The sequence below is a fragment of the Ovis canadensis genome, chromosome 1 (genome assembly GCF_042477335.2).
Source record: "Ovis canadensis isolate MfBH-ARS-UI-01 breed Bighorn chromosome 1, ARS-UI_OviCan_v2, whole genome shotgun sequence".
Classification (NCBI taxonomy): domain Eukaryota; kingdom Metazoa; phylum Chordata; class Mammalia; order Artiodactyla; family Bovidae; genus Ovis; species Ovis canadensis.
Window position 1 is genome coordinate 72,221,231 of NC_091245.1, and position 23,177 is coordinate 72,244,407.

The window sequence follows — 23,177 nt, forward strand, 5'->3', positions numbered from 1 at the left end:
GCTGGTGCACTGGGATGACCCGGAGGGATGATGTGGGGCGGGAGGTGGGAGGGAGGTTCGGGATTGGGAACACCCGTGGTGGATTCATGTTGATGTGTGGCAAAACCAGTACAATATTGTAAAGTAAAAAAAAATAATAGTAATAATTAAAAAAAAAAGTAGTAAAAGGCATTCCAGGTGGGGAAGGTAGCATGAGCAAAGGCATGGTGTTGGTGGAATTATGATTCGAGAAGAAGGAATTTCAAGACATGAAACTGATAACGTTACTATTAACTGTTTATCGAGTACTTGTCGTATTATAGGTTTAAATATTTTGTATTTATTCCTTCGACCCCGTGTAACCTACTAGGCTTCTCTGTCCATGGGATTCTCCAGGCAAGAATACTGGAGTGGATTGCCATTTCCTTCTCCAGGGGATCTTCCCGACCCAGGGATCGAACCCGGGTCTCCCGAATTGGAGGCAGACGCTTTAACCTCTGAGCCACCAGGGAAGCCCATTTATTCCTTACAACAGTGTTTTGAGATAGTTGTTTTTATTTTATTGGGGAGTAATCAGAAAGGTAAAAATGACCCCTGGTGATAAGAGTTCTTATGGTTGAACTAGCCACGTAGAGGGTAAAGGACAGAGTAAAACATTTATATCAGTCCTTCAGGTTGACTTAGATTTGTAACCAAGCAAGGCCTCATGTGCCCATTGACACAGAAAGCCAGACTCCTGACGGCAGGTGTTTTCAGCCAAGTAAGGGTGTATTGCAAGGGGCCAGGCCGGAGAGCGAGAGACTGTCCTCAGATCCGTCTTGTTTTTTGAGTTGGAGATTGTTTTAAAGGGGAAGAACAAAGAGGATGGGCCTAATCACCATCCGAGATGTTTCTTAATCATAGTTTCAGGGAGTCTCAGACCAGGTGGTCCATGGCGTGGGGGTCTGTTAGCTCATCTTGCCCTGGAGAAACAACCTGGGTTAGTATGTTAATGAAGATACACAGACTGGCGATTTTAGTACATTAACGATGTCATCGACACCAGCAGTTTTAGTCATCTGACTGTGGTTGGTTAGTGTTCAGTTAGCACAGGATTGAGGTCAGAGGGGACAAAAAAAGGAGTAAAGAATTGGATAGAGAGATTAATTATAAACTCAGTAAGGGAGCTTAGATTCAAAAGAACAGCCAAGAATCATTGGGGGGTGGGGTGGGGAAGGGAAAGAATTATTCAGGGGCTAAAAAGAAGTCTTACGTTGAACTCAAAGTGAAGTTAATTGTTACATTAACAGTTTTGTCTTAGTACTTTAGTATCGAAGTATTATAATCATTGGAGGAGGTGGTGGTAACCCACTCCAGTATTTTGCCAGGAAAATCCCATGGACAGAGAAGCCTGGTGAGCTACAGTCCATGGGGCTGCAAAAGAGTGGGACACAAGTGAGCAACTGGGCACTGAACACATTGCAGTCATGGTGAAATACTGTTTAAGATCTTGAAAGCTTTTTTATTGTACATTATACAACAAAATGTCGGAGAAGGCAATGGCACCCCACTCCAGTACTCTTGCCTGGAAAATTCCACGGACGGAGGAGCCTGGTAGGCTGCAGTCCATGGGGTCGATAAGAGTCTGACATGACTGAGCGACTTCCCTTTCACTCTTCACTTTCATGCATTGGAGAAGGGAATGGCAACCCACTCCAGCGTTCTTGCCTGGAGAATCCCAGGGACGGGGGAGCCTGGTGGGCTGCCGTCGGGGTCGCACAGAGTCGGACACGACTGAAGTGACTTAGCAGCAGCAGCAGCAGCGTACAACAAAATGTGGAAAAGTGTGTGAAATACATATATGAATTAATGTCTTTTTTTTTTTGTAACTAGCGCCCAAGTCAAGAAACACCTTTGCCATCCACCCAGAAGCCTTCCACTTGGCCCTTCCTAATCACAGCCCCTTCGCTCTATAGTCCTGACTTCTCTGGTAATAGCATCTTTGTATTTCTTGATAATTTTTATCATCCAAAGCTACACTCCTGAGCACTGTAATTTAATTGTGTTTGTGGGTTTTTCTTTTTGTTCAAATGTCTCTTAATCTCTGTGTCCCCGTGCCCTTTCTCTTTCCCTTTTCTTTATTATAGTTTATTTGTTGAAGCAGCCAGGTATTTTCACCTGTACAGGCTTGCTAATCTGCATCATGCCAGTTGTGTCATTTTTCCTCATTCTCTGTATTTCCTCTAAATTGGTAGTTGAATCGAAGGGCTTGATCGAGTTTAGATTTTGTTTTTTGGACAAGAATGCTTCCTAGGTGTTGGTGTGGTGTACTCTGTTGCAAGGTATATAATGTCTGGTTCTTTCTCCTGTAATTTGAGCAGCCATTGATATTTGATGCCTAGAACAATGAGCTTATTAGGGCTTACAAAATGGTGCTATTTGAATTCTGTTACGACTTCATTTGTAAGGTGGAATGCTTCCATAAAAGGAAACTTCCCCATCTGTTTGGTTATCCAGTGACACAGTTCAGTTAGGAAAGGCAGGATAGATATTTTCTTCTTTATTAGTTTCTAAAATAATACAGTTTGTATGGCAGAAACCAACACAACATGGTAAAGCGATTTTCCTCCAATTAAAAAAAATAATGTATTAGTTTCTTATTATTCTCCAAAGGTGATCAGTGAGTTTTTCCCAAGTGTCATTATGAACTTATTGATTTACTCCTTGAAAAGAAGAATTTAATACTCTCTTTTAGATGCTTGGAGGAACCTTTATGAATGCAGTGAATCTTATACATGTATGAAGTGTGCCTCAGTTATCAACTCTTGCATTGGTATCATTTCTATTTAAATTTTAGAATCAGCATGTTGGGATATTGATGAGACTTTCGTCTCATTTATAGATTAATTTCTAATACTGGTTATATTGCCCTTGCCTTTTTTTGATCAATCTTGCTATGATTGTAAAATGTGTCAGTTTTTTTTTTTAATTGACTCTTAGTTTTGCCTTACCTTTTTTGTCTGTTTCATTATTTGCTTTCATCTAAATCCTTTTATTTATATTTTCTTCTGTTAATTTTGTTCTTTGTTCTGAAATGTTCAGATAGATCATGGATTTTCAGACTTCTTTTCTCATGTATGCCTTTTAGGTTATTAAGTTCCCTAAGCACTGTTTTGTTACATCCCCCAGGTTTTTTGATATGTAAACTCTTATTTTGTAAACATGTAATTTGATGTGTATGTCATTCATTTCAAATATTTAGAAAAATTTCTTAGACCCATGGCTTTTCACAAGAAAAAGTGAATCTCTTTATGTCAGTTGTAACATACCATGCCAACAGTTACGTGTGAGTGGCTGCATAGTTTCTTTGGTAGGTTTATCTAGCTTCCCGTATGCGCTGTATTCAGTAGAGGACTGGCTGTGCTTTGTCGTTCATATCTGGTAGTTGGTGCTGGCTGGTGGCTGGGATGGCCCGGTTTTCATTTTAGTGACTTTGTATCTTTCAGTAGGCTCTACAGTTGCTCAAATGGTCGTCTCAGCTCAGCATTCCAAGAAGTCAAGGTGAGAGCAGAAAGGCTTCCACACATTCTGTTGACTGGAGCAAGTCACAAGCCTGGCCCAGATTCAAGGATGGGAGAAGATTCCTCCATTTTAGGAATTTGTCTCAGTATTTAATCTACCACAATTTCCCAGCATTTAGGGGTTTTTCTTGTATTTTTCTTTTGGCTGTTAATTACCAGCAAAATTGCTTTGTGGTTATACAGTATTGATTTGTTTTTTCATCATTTTGTTTTTACCTCTTTTAGTTGTTTGGAAGTTATTCTCCATTTAAATTAAAAAAATTTTTTTTACTGATTACCCTAGAAATTTTGACATTTGCTTACCTTTTCAAGTCTAAACATTAATCAATAAGAAATACTTCATCATCCTCCCAGGCAGTAAAAGGATTTCAGAGCAGTGACCCCATTAATTTTATCCCTGATTTAGATGCCATTTGTTGTTGTTGTTGTTTTTTAAGTACTATAAGACATTATGCTGTTGTTTTATATAATATTCACTTAGAGGAAATTATATATTTGCCATATTTGCTTTCCATTCCACCTTGCAGTCTGTGCCTTCCAGCGGTAATCAACCCTCCTCTTCCCCATAATATGTCCTTTAGAAATTTCTTTAGTACAAGTCTGCTCCTGATGAACCCTCTCCATGTTGTCAGGTAATGTCTTTATTTGCCTTCGTTCTTATAAGTCTTTTTTCCATAAATGTTTAAGTGTAGATTGGCAGTAATTTTCTTTCTGTACATTGAAGATTTGATTCCATCATCTTCTGGTTCCCTTTATTAATGTTGAGAAGTCACCTGTCAGTTTGTAACTGTTGCTCCTTTGAAGGTAATTATTCTTTTTTTCTCCTGTAGCAGTTTTTAAGAATTTGTATTTGTCTTTGGTTTTCTGAAGCTCACTATAATTTGGTTAAGTGTGGATTTATTTTCTATCTATCTTGCTTAGGATTCCCAGACCTTTTAACTTTGGTGGATTGATGTCTTTCTTCCATTTTGGAATATTCTCAGCCTTTATCTGAGATCTATTGAACCAGTTGATTAGATATTTAATTTTAATTGTTGTATTTTTTATTTTTAAGAATTCCATTTGGTTTTAAGTCTGTGTAGCTTTTTATTATTTCCTTGTCTTGGTAGATATCTTTATTTTATTTTATTTCCTTAAATACAGTCTGCATTGTCTTATAGGATATGTTTGGAAATTCAAGTATCCGAAATCTTTTTAGGTCTGCTTCTGTTTCCTCTGATTTCTGCTAGTTCTTGGTTATGGAGTTTAGTTTCCTGTGTGCTTGGTTATTTTTGATTATGATCTGGACATGTTATTTAAAATTATTTGTAGGAATAATTTTGAGGCTTATAGTAAACATACTCTCATTTTAAGAGGAATGTTTGCTTCTTAAAGTGCCTAGGAGCAGTTTTAGTTAGGGAACAACTTAAACCAAATTTCTTAAGAGAACATACTAAATTTTTTAATATAGTACATACTGAAATTTTTAATAAGCAGATGCAAGACTCACATTTCAGGTTTCATAGTTTTGTTTCGCAGAGGAGTTATATCATTATATATTCACATTATTGTCATGTTGTTGTTAAGCGGCTAAGTGGAGTCCATTGTCAGATTAATTCCTTTAAAATTAACATCTCTACTTTTGAACTTCAAATGTCAATTTAAAAATAATTATATTCTGGACAATTCCATATACTTATCTTATCGAAACTTGAAAATTAGCACATTGACATTATTATTTCCCTGAATGCTTCTGTGATTATCCTTTATTATGGTAAATAGAATCACTGTTCTCAGGTCACTCAAGGTGTAAGCTATTTGTGAGGCAAGAGTTAAAATGATCTTTACCTTTCAGGGCATAAGTTTGGAGCTAATACCTCCAGTATCTTTACATGGTTCTTTAATCTTTGTTCTTCTTTCATTTCCATATTTAGTTAGGCCTTTATGGCACCCCACTCGAGTACTCTCGCCTGGAAAATCCCATGGACAGAGGAGCCTGGTGGGCTGCAGTCCACGGGGTCGCTAAGAGTCAGACACGACTGAGCGACTTCACTTTGACTTTTCACTTTTCATGCATTGGAGAAGGAAATGGCAACCCACTCCAGTGTTCTTGCCTGGAGAATCCCAGGGACAGGGGAGCCTGGTGGGCTGCCATCTATGGGGTCGCACAGAATTGGACACGACTGAAGCGACTTAGCAGCAGCAGTAGCAGTAGCTCTTGTCTGTTCCCTCATCCTGTTATTTCTAGCAAATTTTTTTGCGTCTTTCTTTCCATTTTCTTAGCCACCACCTTTGTCCAGCTCGTCAGTATTTCTGGTCCCTGATTGACCTTGGTTGTGTGTGTGCGCGTGTGCTTCCCCCACCCCCCACCTTCCCCCGCCTTGAGTACACTGAGTGTTTGATATGGCTATGGGAGTGAAGTGGGAGAGAATAGAAATGACAAGGAAAATCCTTAGAAAGCAGGTGGGGAAATTGTTAGTACGTGAGAAATTTTGATGGCCTGATTGAAGTCGGAGCAATAGAGGAAGAGGAGAGCATGGAGAGAGATTGGATAAAAAGAGTATGCGAAAGGGAGATTATCTGAGAATAATTCTCAAGTTTGTGGCTGGGGCTGGGTAGAAAAAGGTACATTCACTGAGTTAGGATCCACTTCAGTATGAGAAAACGGAAGAGTAGATTTGGGGTGGAACAGTAAGTTCAGACATAAAAGTACATGGAAAGTTTAAAGTAGTTTCAGTAGATGCAAGTACAATTACCTTATTTTAAAAAATGGATATTCAAGTCGGGAGTTCAGGAAAGATTAGGAACTAGAGGTTTGGGGAGTCTTTGGAGTACAGGTGATAGCTGATATCATGGTTTTGACTGAGGTGTTCTAGAGCGGTATCTCTAGGCTCTAATGGGCCGAATGATTCTGATAATTTTTTAACTTTGTGTTTTCATTTAAGTGATGTTATAAATAAAAGAATATATACACCTTCTGGGTCATCTGAATCACTACTGTTGCAGATTTTTGTGTCTCTGTTTGTGTTTGAATGGCTGTTTAATTGTCTCCAGAGAGACCACATGTAAACAGTAAACAGACCTGCTGCATTAGAACCTGTATTAGGTTGACATGTCGTAATGTAAAACTAAGAAAATCATTTTCAACTTTTACATTCATGTTGTTCAGTCGCTAAGTTGTGTCCGACTCTTTGCCAGCCCATGCCCTGTAGCACATTAGACTCCCGTGTCCTCACTCTCTCCTGGACTTTGCTCAAATTCATGTCCATTGAGTCAGTGATGTTATCTAACCACCTCATCGTCTGTTGGCTCCTTCTCCTCCTGCCCTCAGGAAGTTCAGCATCAGGGTTTTTCCAATGAGTTGGCTCTTTGCATCAGGTGGCCCAAGTGTTGGAGCTTCAGTGTCAGCCCTTCCATTGAGTATTCAGGATTGATTTCCCTTAGGATTGACTGGTTTGATCTCCTTGCAGTCCAAGGGACTCTCACAAATCTTCTCTAGCACCACATTTTGAAACCATCAGGTCTATATTTGTACTGAATTTTTTTGCTGTTAAACGTTTCTTTTGTAGTGATAATTACAGGTGAAACTTGTCTTCATAGAATTTCTAAGTAACTGAACTCTTATTATAATGAAGCTTTGGATTTAAATAATGAAAAAGACATAGAGCAACTGAGCAGTGTATTACTGTAATTGTCACAAACTGATAAAAGAACATAGGGCTTTCATGTAGATGATGTGTTGAGGGCAAGTGAAGCCTTCATGAGATGTTATGGTACACACTGAATAAGATATTCTATGAAAGCTTGGAGGGACAAAAGTGATGGCAGAGCCGACTGATCATGTGACCTGTGGTGGGTGTGTTTATGTATATGCTTGTGTGGGTGGATATATGTATATATGTGTGTGCCTATGTTTTATTTATGCAGAATTCTCTTTTTGTGAGCAGTTATATTACACGAATCCCTGTTTATCTCTATAAATACCAATTTGTAATATTTATTTAAATAAGGCTTATGATATTTTCTCCTGAGTATTTTGATTTTTAGAATTTTGTTTGGGGATATACTAATAAATTGATTATCTCATCAGCATTAATAAAGCAGTGATTTAAAACCAGTTCATTGTTTACAAAGGAAAAATAATGAATATTATTAAAAACTCTCAGCTATTAACTAGCATATGGAACACATAAATAATTGCTTCTACTTTTTTATCCCAGCACTGGTGATTAGTTGTAGCAGTGCTATCTCACCTATCACTTTAAATAAACATTGATTCCATTTTTATTGTGGCTTTAAAGTTTTTGCTTGTTTTTAAGTGATACATTTTATTTTGTGAATGTAGAGGATCTGTAAAGGAAAAGAATATATTCAGCTGACTGTTGAACAGCATGGTTTTGAACTGCGAGAGTTTGCATACGTGTGGATTTTTTTTCACTAAATACTCACTTCAGTACTACACAATCCTTGGTTGAATCCAAGAATCTGGAACCTCAGATATGGAGGGCCTACTGTAGAGTTATAAGTGAATCTTCAACTTCATGGAGGATCAGTGCCCCTAAACCTCATGTCAAGGGTCAGTTGTACTTAATTTTATGCTTATACATATTTAAGGAAGAACCAATTTAAGGCAATGCTGGAGTCTGTAAGAATTTCTTTTCCTTCAGGAGAGGTTAATCCATTACCCCAAGTCTAGAAAACACTGGTCTAGGAAAAAAACTTAAGTGAGAAATTCTGTCAGAATTATTGTTCTGGATAACTAAACTCTGATTAAAGTTTTTAGAATTGTGTTCTTTTTTTGCTTAGTCTAGAAATCGTCTGAAAGCTTCTCTTCAATTTTTGTCAGTTTCTTTTTCGTAGTCTCATAGTTTGTTTTGGGGATGTTTCTGCTTATTAATTTTACATATTTTGTTGACTTTATTAAAGAACAATTAACTCCTTCTCCTTCTCCCTCACCTTTCCAATAAAGAACAAACAAAATTTACTTTTATATTGTATTCTTAGGAAAATGTCTCTCCTAAATTTTGATCTTTTTCCTTTGCTGCTGCTGCTGAGTTGCTTCAGTCATGTCTGACTCTGCGCGACCACATAGACGGCAGCCCACCAGGCTCCCCCGTCCCTGGGATTCTCCAGACAAGAACACTGGAGTGGGTTGCCATTTCCTTCTCCAGTGCATCAAAGTGAAAAGTGAAAGTGAAGTCGCTCAGTAGTGTCCGACTCAGTGACCCTGTGGACTGCAGCCCACCAGGCTCCTCTGTCCATGGGATTTTCCAGGCAAGAGTACTCGAGTGGGTCATCTTTTCATTTAGAGTTTTATTAAAGCTTTATTGATGCATAATAAACTGCTTATATTTAAAACACAACTTGGTAAGTTTTCACATGTAAGCATCAGTGAAACCAGTACTCCAGTCAAGATAACAAACGTCTCCATCACTCCAAAGGCCCCCTTTCCCCCTCTGTGGTCAGCCTTCTCCCCTCCACCAGCCTAAAGGCACCACTGACCTGCTGTATAAAACTGTAGATGAGATTTGGCTGCTCTGGAATTGCATATAAGTGGAATCTAACTATGTACATTTTTGTCTAGCTACTTTCAGTAGCTAGACATCGTGATTTCGAGATATATTCATATTTCATGCATCAATTTTTTAAAAATTGTTGAATACATTTTATGGAAGTACTTTGATTTTTAAAATCCACTTGCTTGTTGTTGAACATTTGGATGTTTCAAGGTTTTGACTATTAAAAATATAGCTACTGTGAACATTTGTGTAAGGTCTGTGTGTGGAAATACACTTTCATTTTCCTTGAGCAAATACTTAGTAGTGGAATGGCTGGGTTATATGGTAGGTATATGCTTAACTTTTTAAGAAACTTTTCCAAAGTGAGTGTTCCTTTTCATACTCCCATCAGCAGTATAAAAAAATTCCAGTTGCTCCACATATTGATAACCCTTGATATGATCGGTCTTTTTAATCTTACTCATTCTAGTGGATGCATGTAGTGGTTTCTCATTGTGGTTTTAATTTGAATTTCCCTTAGAACCAATGATATGGAGCATGTTTCCTGTTTATTTTTCATCCGTACATTTTCTTTGGCAACATATCTGTTTAAATCTTTAAATGAATTGCCTTCTTACTTGATTGTGAGAGTCTGTCATTTATTCTGAATACAGTTTTTTTTTTCTTGGGTGTGTATTTTGCATGTATTTTCTCCCACTTGGTGGCTTGCCTTTTACTTTTCTTAGTATCTTTTGAGAAACAAACATTTAGGATTTTGATGAATTCTAATTTATTGATTTTTTTTTCGTGTGCAGTTTATTCTATTTAATGAATCTTTATCTGTATTTAACTCTCTGGAGAAGGAAACGGCAACCCCATCCAGTACTCTTGCCTGGAAAATCCAATGGATGGAGGAGCCTGGCAGGCTACAGTCCATAGGGTCACGAAGAGTAGGACACGACTGAGCAACTTCACTTTACTTATTTAGCTCAAGATTACTGAGATCTTCTGTTCTCTTCTAGAAACTTTGTAGTTTTAGCTCTAACATTTAGGTCTCTGTTTCACTTCAGGTTAGTTTTTGTATGTGGTATGCAATGATGTTTGAGATTCCCTTTTTTTTCCCCCTCATATGTCTGTCCAGTTGATCTAGTGCATGCGTGCGTGCTAAGTCCCTTGAGTTGTGTCCGACTCTTCACAACCCCATGAACTGTAGCTCGCCAGGCTCCTCTGTCCGTGGGATCCTCTAGGCAAGAATGCTGGATTGGGTTGCCATTCCCTTCTCCAGGGCATCTTCCCAACCCAGGGATCAAACCTGAGTCTCCAGTGTCTCCTGCATTGGCAGTAGGGTTCTTTACCACTAGGGCCACCTGGGAAGCCCAGTTGATCCAGTACCATTGGTTAAAAGATTATCCTTTCCTTAATGAGTTGCTTTTGCACCATGTATGTGTAGGTCTACTTTGGACTTTTTTATTTCTTTGACTTCTATTTATACTTGATATCAAACTCTCTTAATTAGCATAGCTTTATGATAAGCCTTGAAGTCAGGTGCAGTTCCTCTGACTTTGTTCTTTGTCAGAATTTATTGGTTGTTCTAAGTCCTCTGCATTTACAAATGGAGTTTAGATTCAATTTGTTACTCTTTGCAAAAAAGTCTGGTAGGATTTTGATTGGGATTTCATTGAATTTCTAAATCAATTAGGGAAGAATTGACATTTTAATAATATTGACTCTTCTTGTCCTTGAGCATGATAGATCTCTCTAGTCTTCTTTGCAGGGTGTTGTATTTTTCAGCATGCAAGTCTTGTGCATCTTTTTTTGTTTTCTTTTTAATACTAAATATTTAATATTTTGATGCTTTTGAAAATGGTATGTTTAAAATTTCATTTCCAGTTGTTCTACACTCATATGTAAAATACAATTGATGTTTATGTATAGATGTTATATCCTAGAAACTAGTTGAACTTCCTTAGCTTTTTTGTAGATTCTTTAGGGTTTTCTACGTAGATATTAATAAGAGTCTGCAATAAAGATAGTTTTACTAATCCATTTTCATTCTATGTGCCTTTTGTTTCTTCTCCTTGCCTTATTGTAGTGTGTACTTCAGTCATGATATTGAATAAAAGTGCTGAGAGTTGGCATCTTTGGCGTATTCCAGATCTTACAGAGAGATTTAGTCTTTTGTTATTTGGTATGGTGATAGTTGTAGGTGTTTGTTGATGTCCTTTGTTATATTGAGGAAGTTTCTTTTATTTCTAGTCTGAGAGTTTTTTAGGATGAGCAGGTGTTGGGTATTGTCATAAGGCCTTTTCTGTATCTGATACAGAACATATGATCATATGTTTATTCTGTTCTAAACTGTTAATAGGATGAATTGCATTGATTTTTCAAATGTTAACATGATCTTGGAAAGTTATGACCAACCTAGACAGCATATTGAAAAGCAGAGACATTACTTTGTCAACAAAGGTCTGTCTAGTCAAGGCTATGGTTTTTCCAGTGGTCAAGTATGGATGTGAGAGTTGGACTCTAAAGAAAGCTGAGTGCCAAAGAGTTGATGCTTTTGAACTGTGGTGTTGGGAGAAGACTCTTGAGAGTCCCTTGGACTGCAAAGAGATCCAACCAGTCCATTCTAAAGGAGATCAGTCCTGAATATTCATTGGAAGGACTGATGTTGAGGCTGAAACTCCAATACTTTGGCCACCTGATGTGAAGAGCTAGCTCATTTGAAAAGACCCTGATGCTGGGAAAGATTGAGGGCAGGAGGAGAAGGGGACGACAGAGGATGAGATGGTTGGATGGCATCACCGACTCAATGGACATGGATTTGGGTGAACTCTGGGAGTTGGTGATGGACAGGGAGGCCTGGCATGCTGCGGTTCATGGGGTCGCAAAGAGTCGGACACGACTGAGCGACTGAGCTGAACTGAACCTGATCTTGCATTTCTTGGATAAAACCCTCATAAACTTTTTTATAAATAGTTGGTTACTGTTGTCTTTCTTTTTTGTAATGTGTTTGGCAGAGAAAAAGGAGAAATACGCAAAAGTACTTCTTGCAGTGTACTAAGTACAGAGGTGGTCTTCAGAAAAAGCACTGTTCAGTTATTTGAGTTGTGAACTGAACTAGCTACTTGGTGTGTGTGTGTGTGACATCATTTTTACTTGGAAGAAAGACTGAATAACTGTGTTTATTCAGCCTTGAATATTGCAGACATTTTCTTGTATTGCCTTCAAGGAAAAACAACTGGCAATATTTGTTGCTAATGTTATAATTTAAGCTTTCAAGTGAAAAATCAGAATTTGAAAAAGTTGTTTGCTACCATGAGCTTGATAGCTTCCCAGTGTTTAAGGCCTTTCTGGTAAGATTGGCGGCAACATTAACAAGTGTAATTTTGAAAAATACTGTATAATAAAATGTATTGCATTTGGAAAGCCTGCAGTTGAACTCAGTGAAGCATTATTGTCCAAATGACTAATACATGATCTTAGAAAATCTAGAATGGGTAAAAATAGCCATTGAAAGTGGAATATAATGTAGATTAGTGAATTTTATTGTATCTAAGTAGAAGTTTATTGATACAATTTTCAGACTGCATTGCCACATTATAGTATCACAGAAGAATATCCACACTTCCTAGAATACTCCTGTTTTACAGCTACCTAGTATTCTTGCCTGGGAAATCCCATGGACAGAGGAACCCGGTGGGCTACAGTCCATGGAGTTGCAAGGAGTCAGACACAACTTTATCAACTAAACAGCAACAACAGATCTGTATTGCCGTAGATAGAATGCATACAGACTCAGATATGAGAATCCACTTGTCCTCTGTTAAGCCAGACGTTAAGGAGATTTGTCAAAATATGAAACAATGGCACTTTTCTTACTAAGTTGTTTTTTTTTTTTTAGGAAAATACAGCTTTTTTTAAATAAAAATTTTACTTAATGTGTTTATTATCTTTAAATGAGTAAATAAGTATTTTTAAAAAATTTCTGAGGTTGAAATTCTGTGTGATAAGTATTCATGTAACACAAATAAATAAAAGTTCTTGAGGACCCTGAGACTGGAAGTTTTGAGAAGTGCTGATCTAGAACAGTCCTTAGCATGCAGTAAGCAGTTAGTAGATGTCTGAATGATTCTTGACCATGTTGCTTTATAATTTACCTGTCTTTTCAGTAACACATGCATTTGATAATGTATCTATTCTGTGTGCCTCTGTTTCTTACTCTAGCAATCAAATTGTTTTTATACCTCTTATCCTGGTACTGTGATCCTCTTTTCCTTCCCTCTGCCCAGGCTTAGCTATTGGGAAGGCAATGAAAAGGATTGATGCAGGACTGCCATCCCATGTGCTGATTTATTGAGCAAGAAGAAAATAGATGAGCAGCTCCTGTCTGAACATAACATCGATTTTGATATAATAGACTGGTTTAAGGTCATCATTCACATTGTCACAAAATTAGATTTAAAAATAATTTCAGTCGGTTATTCCCTGAGATGTAACAAAACACCTGATATTTAGCGACTGCTCCAAATCAGATTACGGATACCTCACCTGGTGGCTCAGCTGGTAAAGAATCCGCCCGCAATGCAGGAGACCTGAGTTTGATCCCTGGGTTTGGAACATCCCCTGAAGAAGGGAATGGCTACCCACTCCAGTATTCTGCCCTGGAGAATTCCATGGACTGTATTATCCATGGGGTCGCAAAGAGTCGGACATGACTGAGTGACTTTTACTTTCACCATTTTGTGTTCATACTGGTAATATATTTTGAACATGTTGAATGCTTTTATTTTAATGAATTTAATTTAGCTGCTATATTTATTTTTTTTGGTAGTCAAAAGAAACATAGAAGGGTAGAAGACATGTCTGTTGTAGAGCCTTTCTAGTTTCATAGGATAAAAATCAAAAAAAGGAAAATACTGAATTTTTGTTAAACTTGAATCTGCCTACTAGTAGATCTTGTTTTTGGAAGTACATTAACTTCTCTCCACCCTTTAGACATATGAAGTAAAAAAAAATAATAATCTTTTTGACATATGAAGTTAAAAAAAATGTAATCCAATAAACAGGATTCTAATATACTGCTCTCATATATCCTAAGCAATTTATATGTATTTATATAGCTGATAAGGACTTCCCTGGTAGTTTAGTCTAAAGAATCTGCCTGCAATGCAGGAGACCCAGGTTCGATTCCTGTGTCAAGAAGATCCTTTGGAGAAGGAAATGGCAACCCACTCCAGTATTCTTGCCTGGAGAATCCCATGGACAGAGGAGCCTGGCAGGCTATAGTCCATGAGGTCGCAAGAGTTGGACACGACTTAGTGACTAAATCACATACAGCTGGTATCTTCAAAACTGAGGAAACTTCAAAGAATTCTTTAAAAAGAGGAATTTAGAAAGCCTTATAAAAGGGGCTCATAATTAACTGTGCACACTTGAACATGTATATATGTATAAAAGGCATCTTCTGAAATGGTTTTGTAGTCTCATGAAAATTTAAAAACAAATGAGCAATCCTGTAGTGTAGTTGAAATTAGAAACAGTAATATGCCTAAGCATTTTAAAAATGATAGCATTTACCACGTTGTAGTTGTGTGTCTTTCTTGCCTTACTCAGTGACATGGTGTCCTGTAATGAAAATGTTCAATCTGCAAATTGCTGGGGCTCAACTAGGTATTGAACATAGAGGATTGGGCAATATATGACCCTTGCAGTAAGAAAAGGAGATGTGCTATCCAGATTCCCCTTCAAAGAAGGGCTTATTGTCCAGCTATGAGCAGTGCGAATCACCAGGTAACCCCTTCTGCACACGTCTTATGGTCTGCCTCAGCTGCAGGGCTACCTTCTCCAAGGTCATGATCTCGCTGGAGCGGGATAGATTTGCTTATTGAGTTAGGAAGAGGTTTAAAAAACCCTACCATTTCATCCCATCTCAGAGCACTAGGATGAACTTTTCTTGCTTCAGGGCTTCCCACCTGGTTGGCTGAAATTTTGTTGGTGTGTATCACAGTTTTGAGTTCTGCCTAGCTTTCCTTCTTTGCCTTTCTTTCACGGATGCTGATCTCTAATAGACATTTTGTACTCTACTTTGGAGAGACCAACCTGCAGTAGCTCCTGATTTCATGGAACTAATTTACTGGGAGGAAACGTACGTTAAACAAGAGATTTTAACTGTGATCAATATTATTTAGAAGCATAGGGTGAGGTGGTAGTGTATATAAACAGAAGCCAAGTTTGGTTATTATACTGTTTAGGGGAGGAAGCCTGGGTTAGTAGTCAGATCTGGGTTCAAGTGGTAGATAAACTACTTTGAGTTGCTTGAACCTTGGTCGTGCTACTGACTCTTCTAAGCCGGTTTTTTCATTTGTAACATGGAAATGACACATAGTCTCCCATCCTTTAGGCTACAGACTGGGATCGCTCACATGTCTGGGAAAGGATTCCCACCAGCAAGAGAGTGAGCCTAGTACATGAATGTTTTCAGCCCCTTGTTTGTATCAGTTTGCTAATGTCATGGCCAAGCCTTGATTCAAGGATGGAAAGATAGATTCCATATCTTCATGGGAGAAATCATAGAATAAGTATATTTGTGTGTGTATGAAAAAATTACAATGTAATGCCTGACACATGATAGTGGTAGTTAACATTTATTGAGCATTTTCTGTGAATTATACTTAGTAAGAGGCAGTTGGACTATTGTATTTAATATATTCTGTCTCAGTGTGACATGTAAAAGAAGAAACTCATTTGGAGAATTTGGTATATTCTTTTTATTTCTTAAAATAATTCTTTTATGATGGAAACAATTTGCAAATAAAGCTCTCTTGCTCTTTTTTCTTTTTCTCTGCAGTAAGAAAAATGGAAAACCACCATTACAGAACAATGAGGTAAAATTTATATCATTTACTCTTTGGGATTTCATGCATTTACTTCATTTGTTTCATTATGTATTTTTGAACTAGGATAAAGTCAGGGAATTTTAGGATTGGAAGGGAACTTAAGTATCATCCCAAACCCACTACATATTATAGAGATTATTCCTAAGATAGAAAGCCTTGATAGGTGACTTCTAGTATTTACTTGAATCTGTTTATTTGGTGGAAAGTACTACCTAGGAGATAGCTGTAACTTTGGTGCAACTAATCTTCTTTCTCTAAGATTCTATTTTGTCTTCTGAAGAGACACAGAACAAGTTTACTCTGCTCTCTCTAACAGACTCTGATATTGTTTGAAGGTAGTTGTATTTTCTGAATCCTTTTTTTCCCCCCATGCTAAGCAGTTATCATTCCTTCAAGAGTTTCTCAGGTAACGTGGTTTCTGATTGTTCTTCAATTATGTATACACTCCTCTGGATCTGTACGAGTTAGTTCCTCCAGACACTATGTTTAGGATAAAATGTAGTTGTCCAGAAATGGTCTGACTAGCACGGAATGCATCTGCACTATTACATCTCTTGATATGAGTACCATATTGCTAAAATTCAGCCTAAAGTTGCTTGTACTTTTTTAGCCATTACTTCTGTTTACATCAAGTGGAGTTTGTGGTAAATTGTAAGCTTGAGATATCTTTCTGATGAACAGCTCTTTTAACAGACACCGGTATTCATCAGTTATTTCTTTTTTGGGGTGACAGTTTTATTGAGATGTAATTCATATACCATAAAATCCATCCATTTAAGTATACAATTTAGTGGTTTTAGTATGTTTACAGAGCTTTACAGCCATCACCACTATCTAATTTAAAAAACTTGCAACTCCTCATGAAGAAGTTCTGTGCCCATTAGTAATCATTCCTCTCCTCCTGTCCCTTGGTAACCACTGCGCCACTGGTCTCTGCTGATTTGCCTATTTTGGACATTTCATATAAATAGAATCATGTGGTAATATTTGGCATTTTGTGACCGGCTTCTTTTATTTAACATGATGTTTTTAGGGTTCATATGTGTTGTTGAATACATCAGTACGTCATTTTTTTTTTTTTAATTGCTGAATTGTAATCCTCTGGAGAAGGAAATGGCAACCCATTCCAGTATTCTTCCCTGGAAAATCCCATGGACAGAGGAGCATGGCAGGCTATAGTCCATGGGGTCACAGAGAGTTGGACACAACGGAACGACTTCATTTCATTGTTTAGATATACCACATTTGCTTAACCATTAGTTGTGGGAAATTTAAGTGGTTTCCTCCTTTTTGATCATTTTGAATTATGCTGCTATGAACTTTCATGCATTCATGTACAGGTTTTCATATGGACATGTGGAGATAGGTTTTCGTTTCTCTTGGGTATATACCCAGGAGTAAAATTTCTAGGTCATATGGGAACTCCGGTTGTTGGTTTTAGATAAACATTAAGTCCACCTGTAGGGTCTATGCCGCTGCTACCGCTGCTAAGTTGCTTCAGTCGTGTCCGACTCTTTGCAACCCCATCCCTGAGATTCTCCAGGCAAGAACACTGGGGTGGGTTGCCATTTCCTTCTCTAATGCATGAAAGTGAAAAGTGAAAGTGAAGTCGCTCAGTCATGTCTGACTCTTAGCAACCCCATGGACTGCAGCCCACCAGGCTCCTCCATCCATGGGATTTTCCAGGCAAGACTACTGGAGCGGGTAGGGTCTATACTACTAGACTATTCTATAATATATGTATTCTAGTACTGTAATTTTTTTTTCTTTTTGGCCACACTACACGGCCTTCAGGATCTCAGTTCCCTGACCAGGATATAAACCAGGGCCATGGCAATGAAAGCCAAGAATCCTAACCACGAGGCCACCAGGGAACTCCTAGTGTAATTTTGAATATAATTCTAACACCTAATGTGTTAGGTGGAAGGTATTATGTACAAATTTAATTTGTCTCCTCTTTCTCACAATTGCTGATAGTATTGTCTAGGTTAGGACAAGAAAATTCCTCTGTGGCGTCTCTTAATCTTTTGTTTTTTTTTGTGATGGTTTATTTAGCTGTGACTATATCCAACTGTCACAAAATCTGGTCTTTATTTCTCCATTAAGCCATGATAGTTTTATAAGAAATATCAAATTCCGTGATTAATTTATTAATTCATTTATTAAGTCAGTCTGTCACCATGTATTGTTTGAGCGCCTCATGTATGCCTGGCATTGTTCTGGTTTTGTGTGTATAGCAGTTACAAAAGTTCCTACCATCATGGAGCTTATGTGACCTTACGTCAGCTAATATACTAGTACGATATTCTTGACAAGAACAAAATTAGAAGGGTTAGATATGCCTCATTCCTAGTAAACTTCTGCCGGCTGTTTGTGATTAGAGTCTCGTAGGTCTTCCTGAGCCCTCATATTAATGTCTATTCTTTGAATATCCTGGATATTGACATCAAATTGCTACTCTTTAGTTTCCATAGTCTAAAAAGTGGGACATTTTATGCTTATCTTGTTATTTTCATCTTCATAATCTCTCATATGTAAGTTATACCTGAGTCTTCAAAGCTCAGTTATCTTAGTTATATCACTATCTGTATACCACCATACCTGCAAGTTTTAGGATGTGACTGAAACTAATTAGTACATCAGTATTCACACATTTAAAATTCTGCTATTTTTTGTATATTCCAAAAACATCTACTTGTTTGCTACTCATATAGTATAAGCAAGATAAATCTAGTTTTTGAACAAATGGTTGGCAGAAAAAGGTTTAAGACAGTGTACATATTGGTACCACATTTGTAAAATTTATAAGAAGTGCACACACAGACATATTGGTAAGATACGTGCCAAATGTTAATAGTTGACATCTCTAAATGGTAGGTATAGGCTCTCTTTTTGCTTGTCAGAATTTTCTAGTTTTTCTACAGTGAATGTGTCTTTTATGAGGGGACGCAATTAGAATTTTTTTTCATTGAAATTTTTAGTCTTTGGTGGGATGGGTTGGTAGGCTGCGGTCCATGGGGTTGCTGAGGGTTGGACACAACTGAGCGACTTTACTTTCACTTTTCACTTTCATGCATTGGAGAAGGAAATGGCAACCCACTCCAGTGTTCTTGCCTAGAGAATCCCAGGGATGGGGGAGCCTGCTGGGCTGCCGTCTATGGGGTCGCACAGAGTCGGACACGACTGAAGTGACTTAGCAGCAGCAGCAGCAGGATGGGTTGAGGTGAGATAATTTTCATAAGACATGAGATTTAAGGAGAAAAAATTTTAGAGAAGAGTATAAAAAGAGTGTTGACTTTAAAATGTTAATTCTTTTAATTTTGATGTAATACACAGGATATAAAATTCAAAATATGCAAAGATTGTGCTGGGTTTAGCATTTAGCATTCCCATGCGTATTTTTATCCTTTTGAAGTATGTGGATAGCTCCATAAACACTATGCGTAGAATTATTTTGCTTATTGGAAAATTTTATAAATCAAATCATTGTATTTATTGTTCTACTTTATTTCAGCATATATTTTTTTAAGATCCACCTATAGCTATAGGTCGATAGCTATAGACCTAGTTAATTTAACCACTCTGTAGTAGTCTCTTGTATAAATATGAGCTGCTTCCTTTTCTGCAATTGTGTAGAATCTTCACTGCATAAATTTGCCATGATTTATATAGTATCTCATAATTGATGCACATTTAGGTTAATTTTATAATATTATAAAACAGTATATGAGTTTTTTCATTTATGTATTTAAGCACATGTGCAGGAATACCTCTAGGATAAGTTTCTGAAAGTAAATTTGCTGGATTGTTTTACCTATAACAGTGAGTATGCTTTGTACATTTTGATGTATACAACATGATAGTTATGTTGATTTACAGTTTCTCTAACAATATACAGAGGTGCTTACACTTTGTCAGCACCCGATGACCTTTTATTTGCTGTTTCAAGCATCTGTCTTTTTTGGTCAACTCTAGTTCATGTCACCTTTCCAAGTTGGCTGACACATCAATAGAATCTCATTGCCCTTTGGCATTGTTGCCTCCTGAATGTTAGGGACATATATATATATATATATATTTTTTTTTTTTCTGAATGCTTTATTACTTTAGCTTCTTAAATGGTCTCTATCTAATGTTTTTTTCCCCCTATGATTTGCATGTCAGATTTATATCATCAAAGTGTTTTTAATATTTTAAAAAATCACTGGGAAGTTTATAGGTGGGGGAAGTCAACTGTGAATTTAAAATGGATTCTTAGAAGAGACTTGTAGTGTTTATGAGATGTGCTGTCTCTGTAGTTATTTGTGTTTAGATTGGTGTCAGGCATGAATTTTATGATGTGTCAGGAGTGGTAGAGCACCTTGATACTTCTTCAGCCTTTCTGAGTAAGCCCTCCAGTCCAGGTGTCGGGTGTTTCCTCATTTTAGGAAGTATATAGTTCCCTTCATGGATTCAAATTTAACAAAAATAATAAAGTCAGCTTTCAGACAGCGTAAGAAACAGGAGCAGTGACGATAGGAACAGGAGGAAAAGAGGAGGGGAAGCTATGCACCAGGTAAGGTGCTGATTGTATTCCAGGTGCTTCATGTTGCTTTCTTATAACTTTTTTTTTTTAAACCTTTCTCATGGTTTGCCCTGCTGCTGCTAAGTCGCTTCAGTCGTGTCCGACTCTGTGTGACTCCATAGACGGCAGCCCACCAGGCTCCCCTCTCCCTGGGATTCTCCAGGCAAGAACACTGGAGTGGGTTGCCATTTCCTTCTCCAATGCATGAAAGTGAAAAGTGAAAGTGAAGTCGCTCAGTCGTGTCCGACTCTTAGCGACCCCATGGACTGCACCCCACCAGGCTCCTCCGTCCATGGGATTTTCCAGGCAAGAGTAGTGGAGTGGGGTGCCATTGCCTTCTCCGCCCTAGATCCTTTCTTTAGAGCAGCTAGAAATAGTAGTTCTTTGTTTAAATCAGAGGAGGTCATTTTATCTTAAAATTATTCTAAGGTTCAAGCTAGAAATGGAGAAGGTATTGACTACAGGTGGGATGAAGTGAGGTCAGGAGGCAGTTTAACTTTTTCTTTATAAGATAGTTGATGTTATATTGCTTTCTCTTTATTCTTCCTATACTTAGTTTGGGTGGGGGGCAGTGAAAGGAGAGATTTAGGTTGAAGTTGTACAGTTTGGCTTGAGGAGAATAGACTAGCTAGAGTGAATTGACTGTGAATAGGGTGTTTTAAGTTTTGTTCACTAGTGTATCCCTATGATTTAGAACAATGCCTGGGACCAAGTAAATATTGAATGAATGAATGCCTGTACATGTGAATAGAGTAGACTTTCGCCTGTGACTCAGTAGGATGAGGTTTATAACCTTTATAAGTTTTGAAAGACCTGAACTTTGTTCCAGCAGGAATCAGAGGTACATGATAAGTTGATTCTTATCCAGTTATTTCTGTCTTAGTCTTTCTGACCTAACTCCGCACATTCAGTGCCTTCGTGTTTTAGACTACAATTCTGTAATCTATGCAGTGACTGTTTATTAGGATTATATATATAAAGCACTTAGTACAGTGTCTAACATGTGGATGGTAGCTTATTATTCTAATTCAGTTTACAGACTACTCACAAGGTTTAATAAGATATTAATTTAATTAAAGCACATTTACAACAAAGTTTGTCTAATAGAATTTACTATAGCATGGGTATTTGTTTATCACGGGCATAGTATCAAGAGCATAGTAGTTAGTAAATAAGTGAGCAGCGATTATGGGAGTTGGGGAAAGGAGCTAAATTGAGGATGAGGTCCTTCTGGAGAGTCTTGCCTGTTCTGAAAAGTTTCTTCTGCTCGTTCTTGCAGACAGCCCAGAAAAAATAAGGTAAATAACGTCCACTATATCCAGTGCACATCACTTTTTTCTTATCCTTGCAAGTGGTTTGTATCTAGGTTTTCATGGACTAGCGGCAATGAAGAAATGTCTGAGAGTAGTCTCTGTTGCTCAGATGGTTAAGAATCTGCTTGCAATGCAGGAGACCTGGGTTCGATCCCTAGTTTGGGAGGATCCTCTGGAGAAGGGAATGGCAATCCACTCCAGTATTCTTGCCTGGAGAATCCCATGGACAGAGGAGCCTGGCAGACTATATAGTCCGTGGGGTCGCAAAGAGTCGACACGGCTGAGTGACTAACACTGCTAGTAGGGCGCCTTCCTGCTCTTGATTGTCTTCAGTGGTCTCCCTCTGCACTGACAGTGAACTCTGAATCCTGTCGGTGGCTTCAGGGCTCTGTTCTTCGGGGCCCTGCCCGCCCCTTCTTCTCCCTCCTGTCTCCTCTGCTCGGTCATCTTGCGCTTCAGTGCGCACACCAGTTTTATTCCTGAACTGGGTTTTGTGCCTGGTGTTCCCCGTGCCTTACTACCCTCACCCAAAGAGATCTTTCTTCTCAAACTTTTCTGAAGTCATTCTTTTCCTCTTGACCCTGCCTGGTCTATCTGTAATAACTTGGTTATTGGTTTCTTTTTAATTTGTGTTTCCCCTGCTAGAATGTGAACTGAATGAGTGAGGGAGCCTTGTCTGTCTTTGAATTCTTAAGGAAGAGAGTGCACATTAGAAATGCTAAATGATAAATCTAGGAATCCCAACGTTTCCTGTAATTGATAGAAGGAAACTTCCTGTTAAAGATTTTTCAAAAATTCTGTTGTTAATCAGGAAGAGGATAATGAACAGACAGTAAGTACTTGGCCATTGCTTAGTTGTCCTCTAGCCTCATCTGCTGCTGCTATCTCTTGCTCACGGCTCCTGCCAGATTCGCCGTTTTGTTGGTGAATGGGCTTTCACCTTGGCATTTGACACTTACTGTTCCTTCTGCTTGCAGTGTTCTTTTTCCATATATTTTCTGCAGTTTCAGAACTTATCACCTCCTTTTTCAGTTTTTGGTAAAGTCTTATTTTCTTGAAAGCATGTTTGAATATGAAGAACAGTATAGGACTGTGTTCTTCAAATACTGTATCCATCTTGATAGTTGTTTATATTGACTTAGATGAGACATGGTTTTAAAATCTTTTTTGTTATAGCTATTTAAAAAGCTTTCTTTCTTTTTTTTTTTAATGTAGAAAGAAGGGAAAAAAGAGCGAGCTGTGGTGGACAGGGTGTTTTTTTCAAGGCTCATGCGAATTCTGAAAATCATGGTACCTAAAACATTTTGTAAAGAGGTAAGTCTTAATGAAATCATTGCTTTATGAAACTGTTCACTGTTCACCTTTAATGGTTACATGAGGTCAAA

General features: G+C 37.9%; 1 protein-coding gene across 1 annotated transcript in view; it reads left to right on the forward strand.

The window, feature by feature from the left end:
- Window positions 1–23,177, forward strand: part of ABCD3 (ATP binding cassette subfamily D member 3) — an 80,350-nt gene that overhangs the window by 11,677 nt on the left and 45,496 nt on the right. Inside the window, exons 2-3 of the mRNA XM_069598253.1 lie at window positions 15,867–15,903; window positions 23,008–23,106. Of these exons, the coding sequence (XP_069454354.1) occupies window positions 15,867–15,903; window positions 23,008–23,106 (136 nt within the window). The remainder of the gene's footprint in view (window positions 1–15,866; window positions 15,904–23,007; window positions 23,107–23,177) is intronic.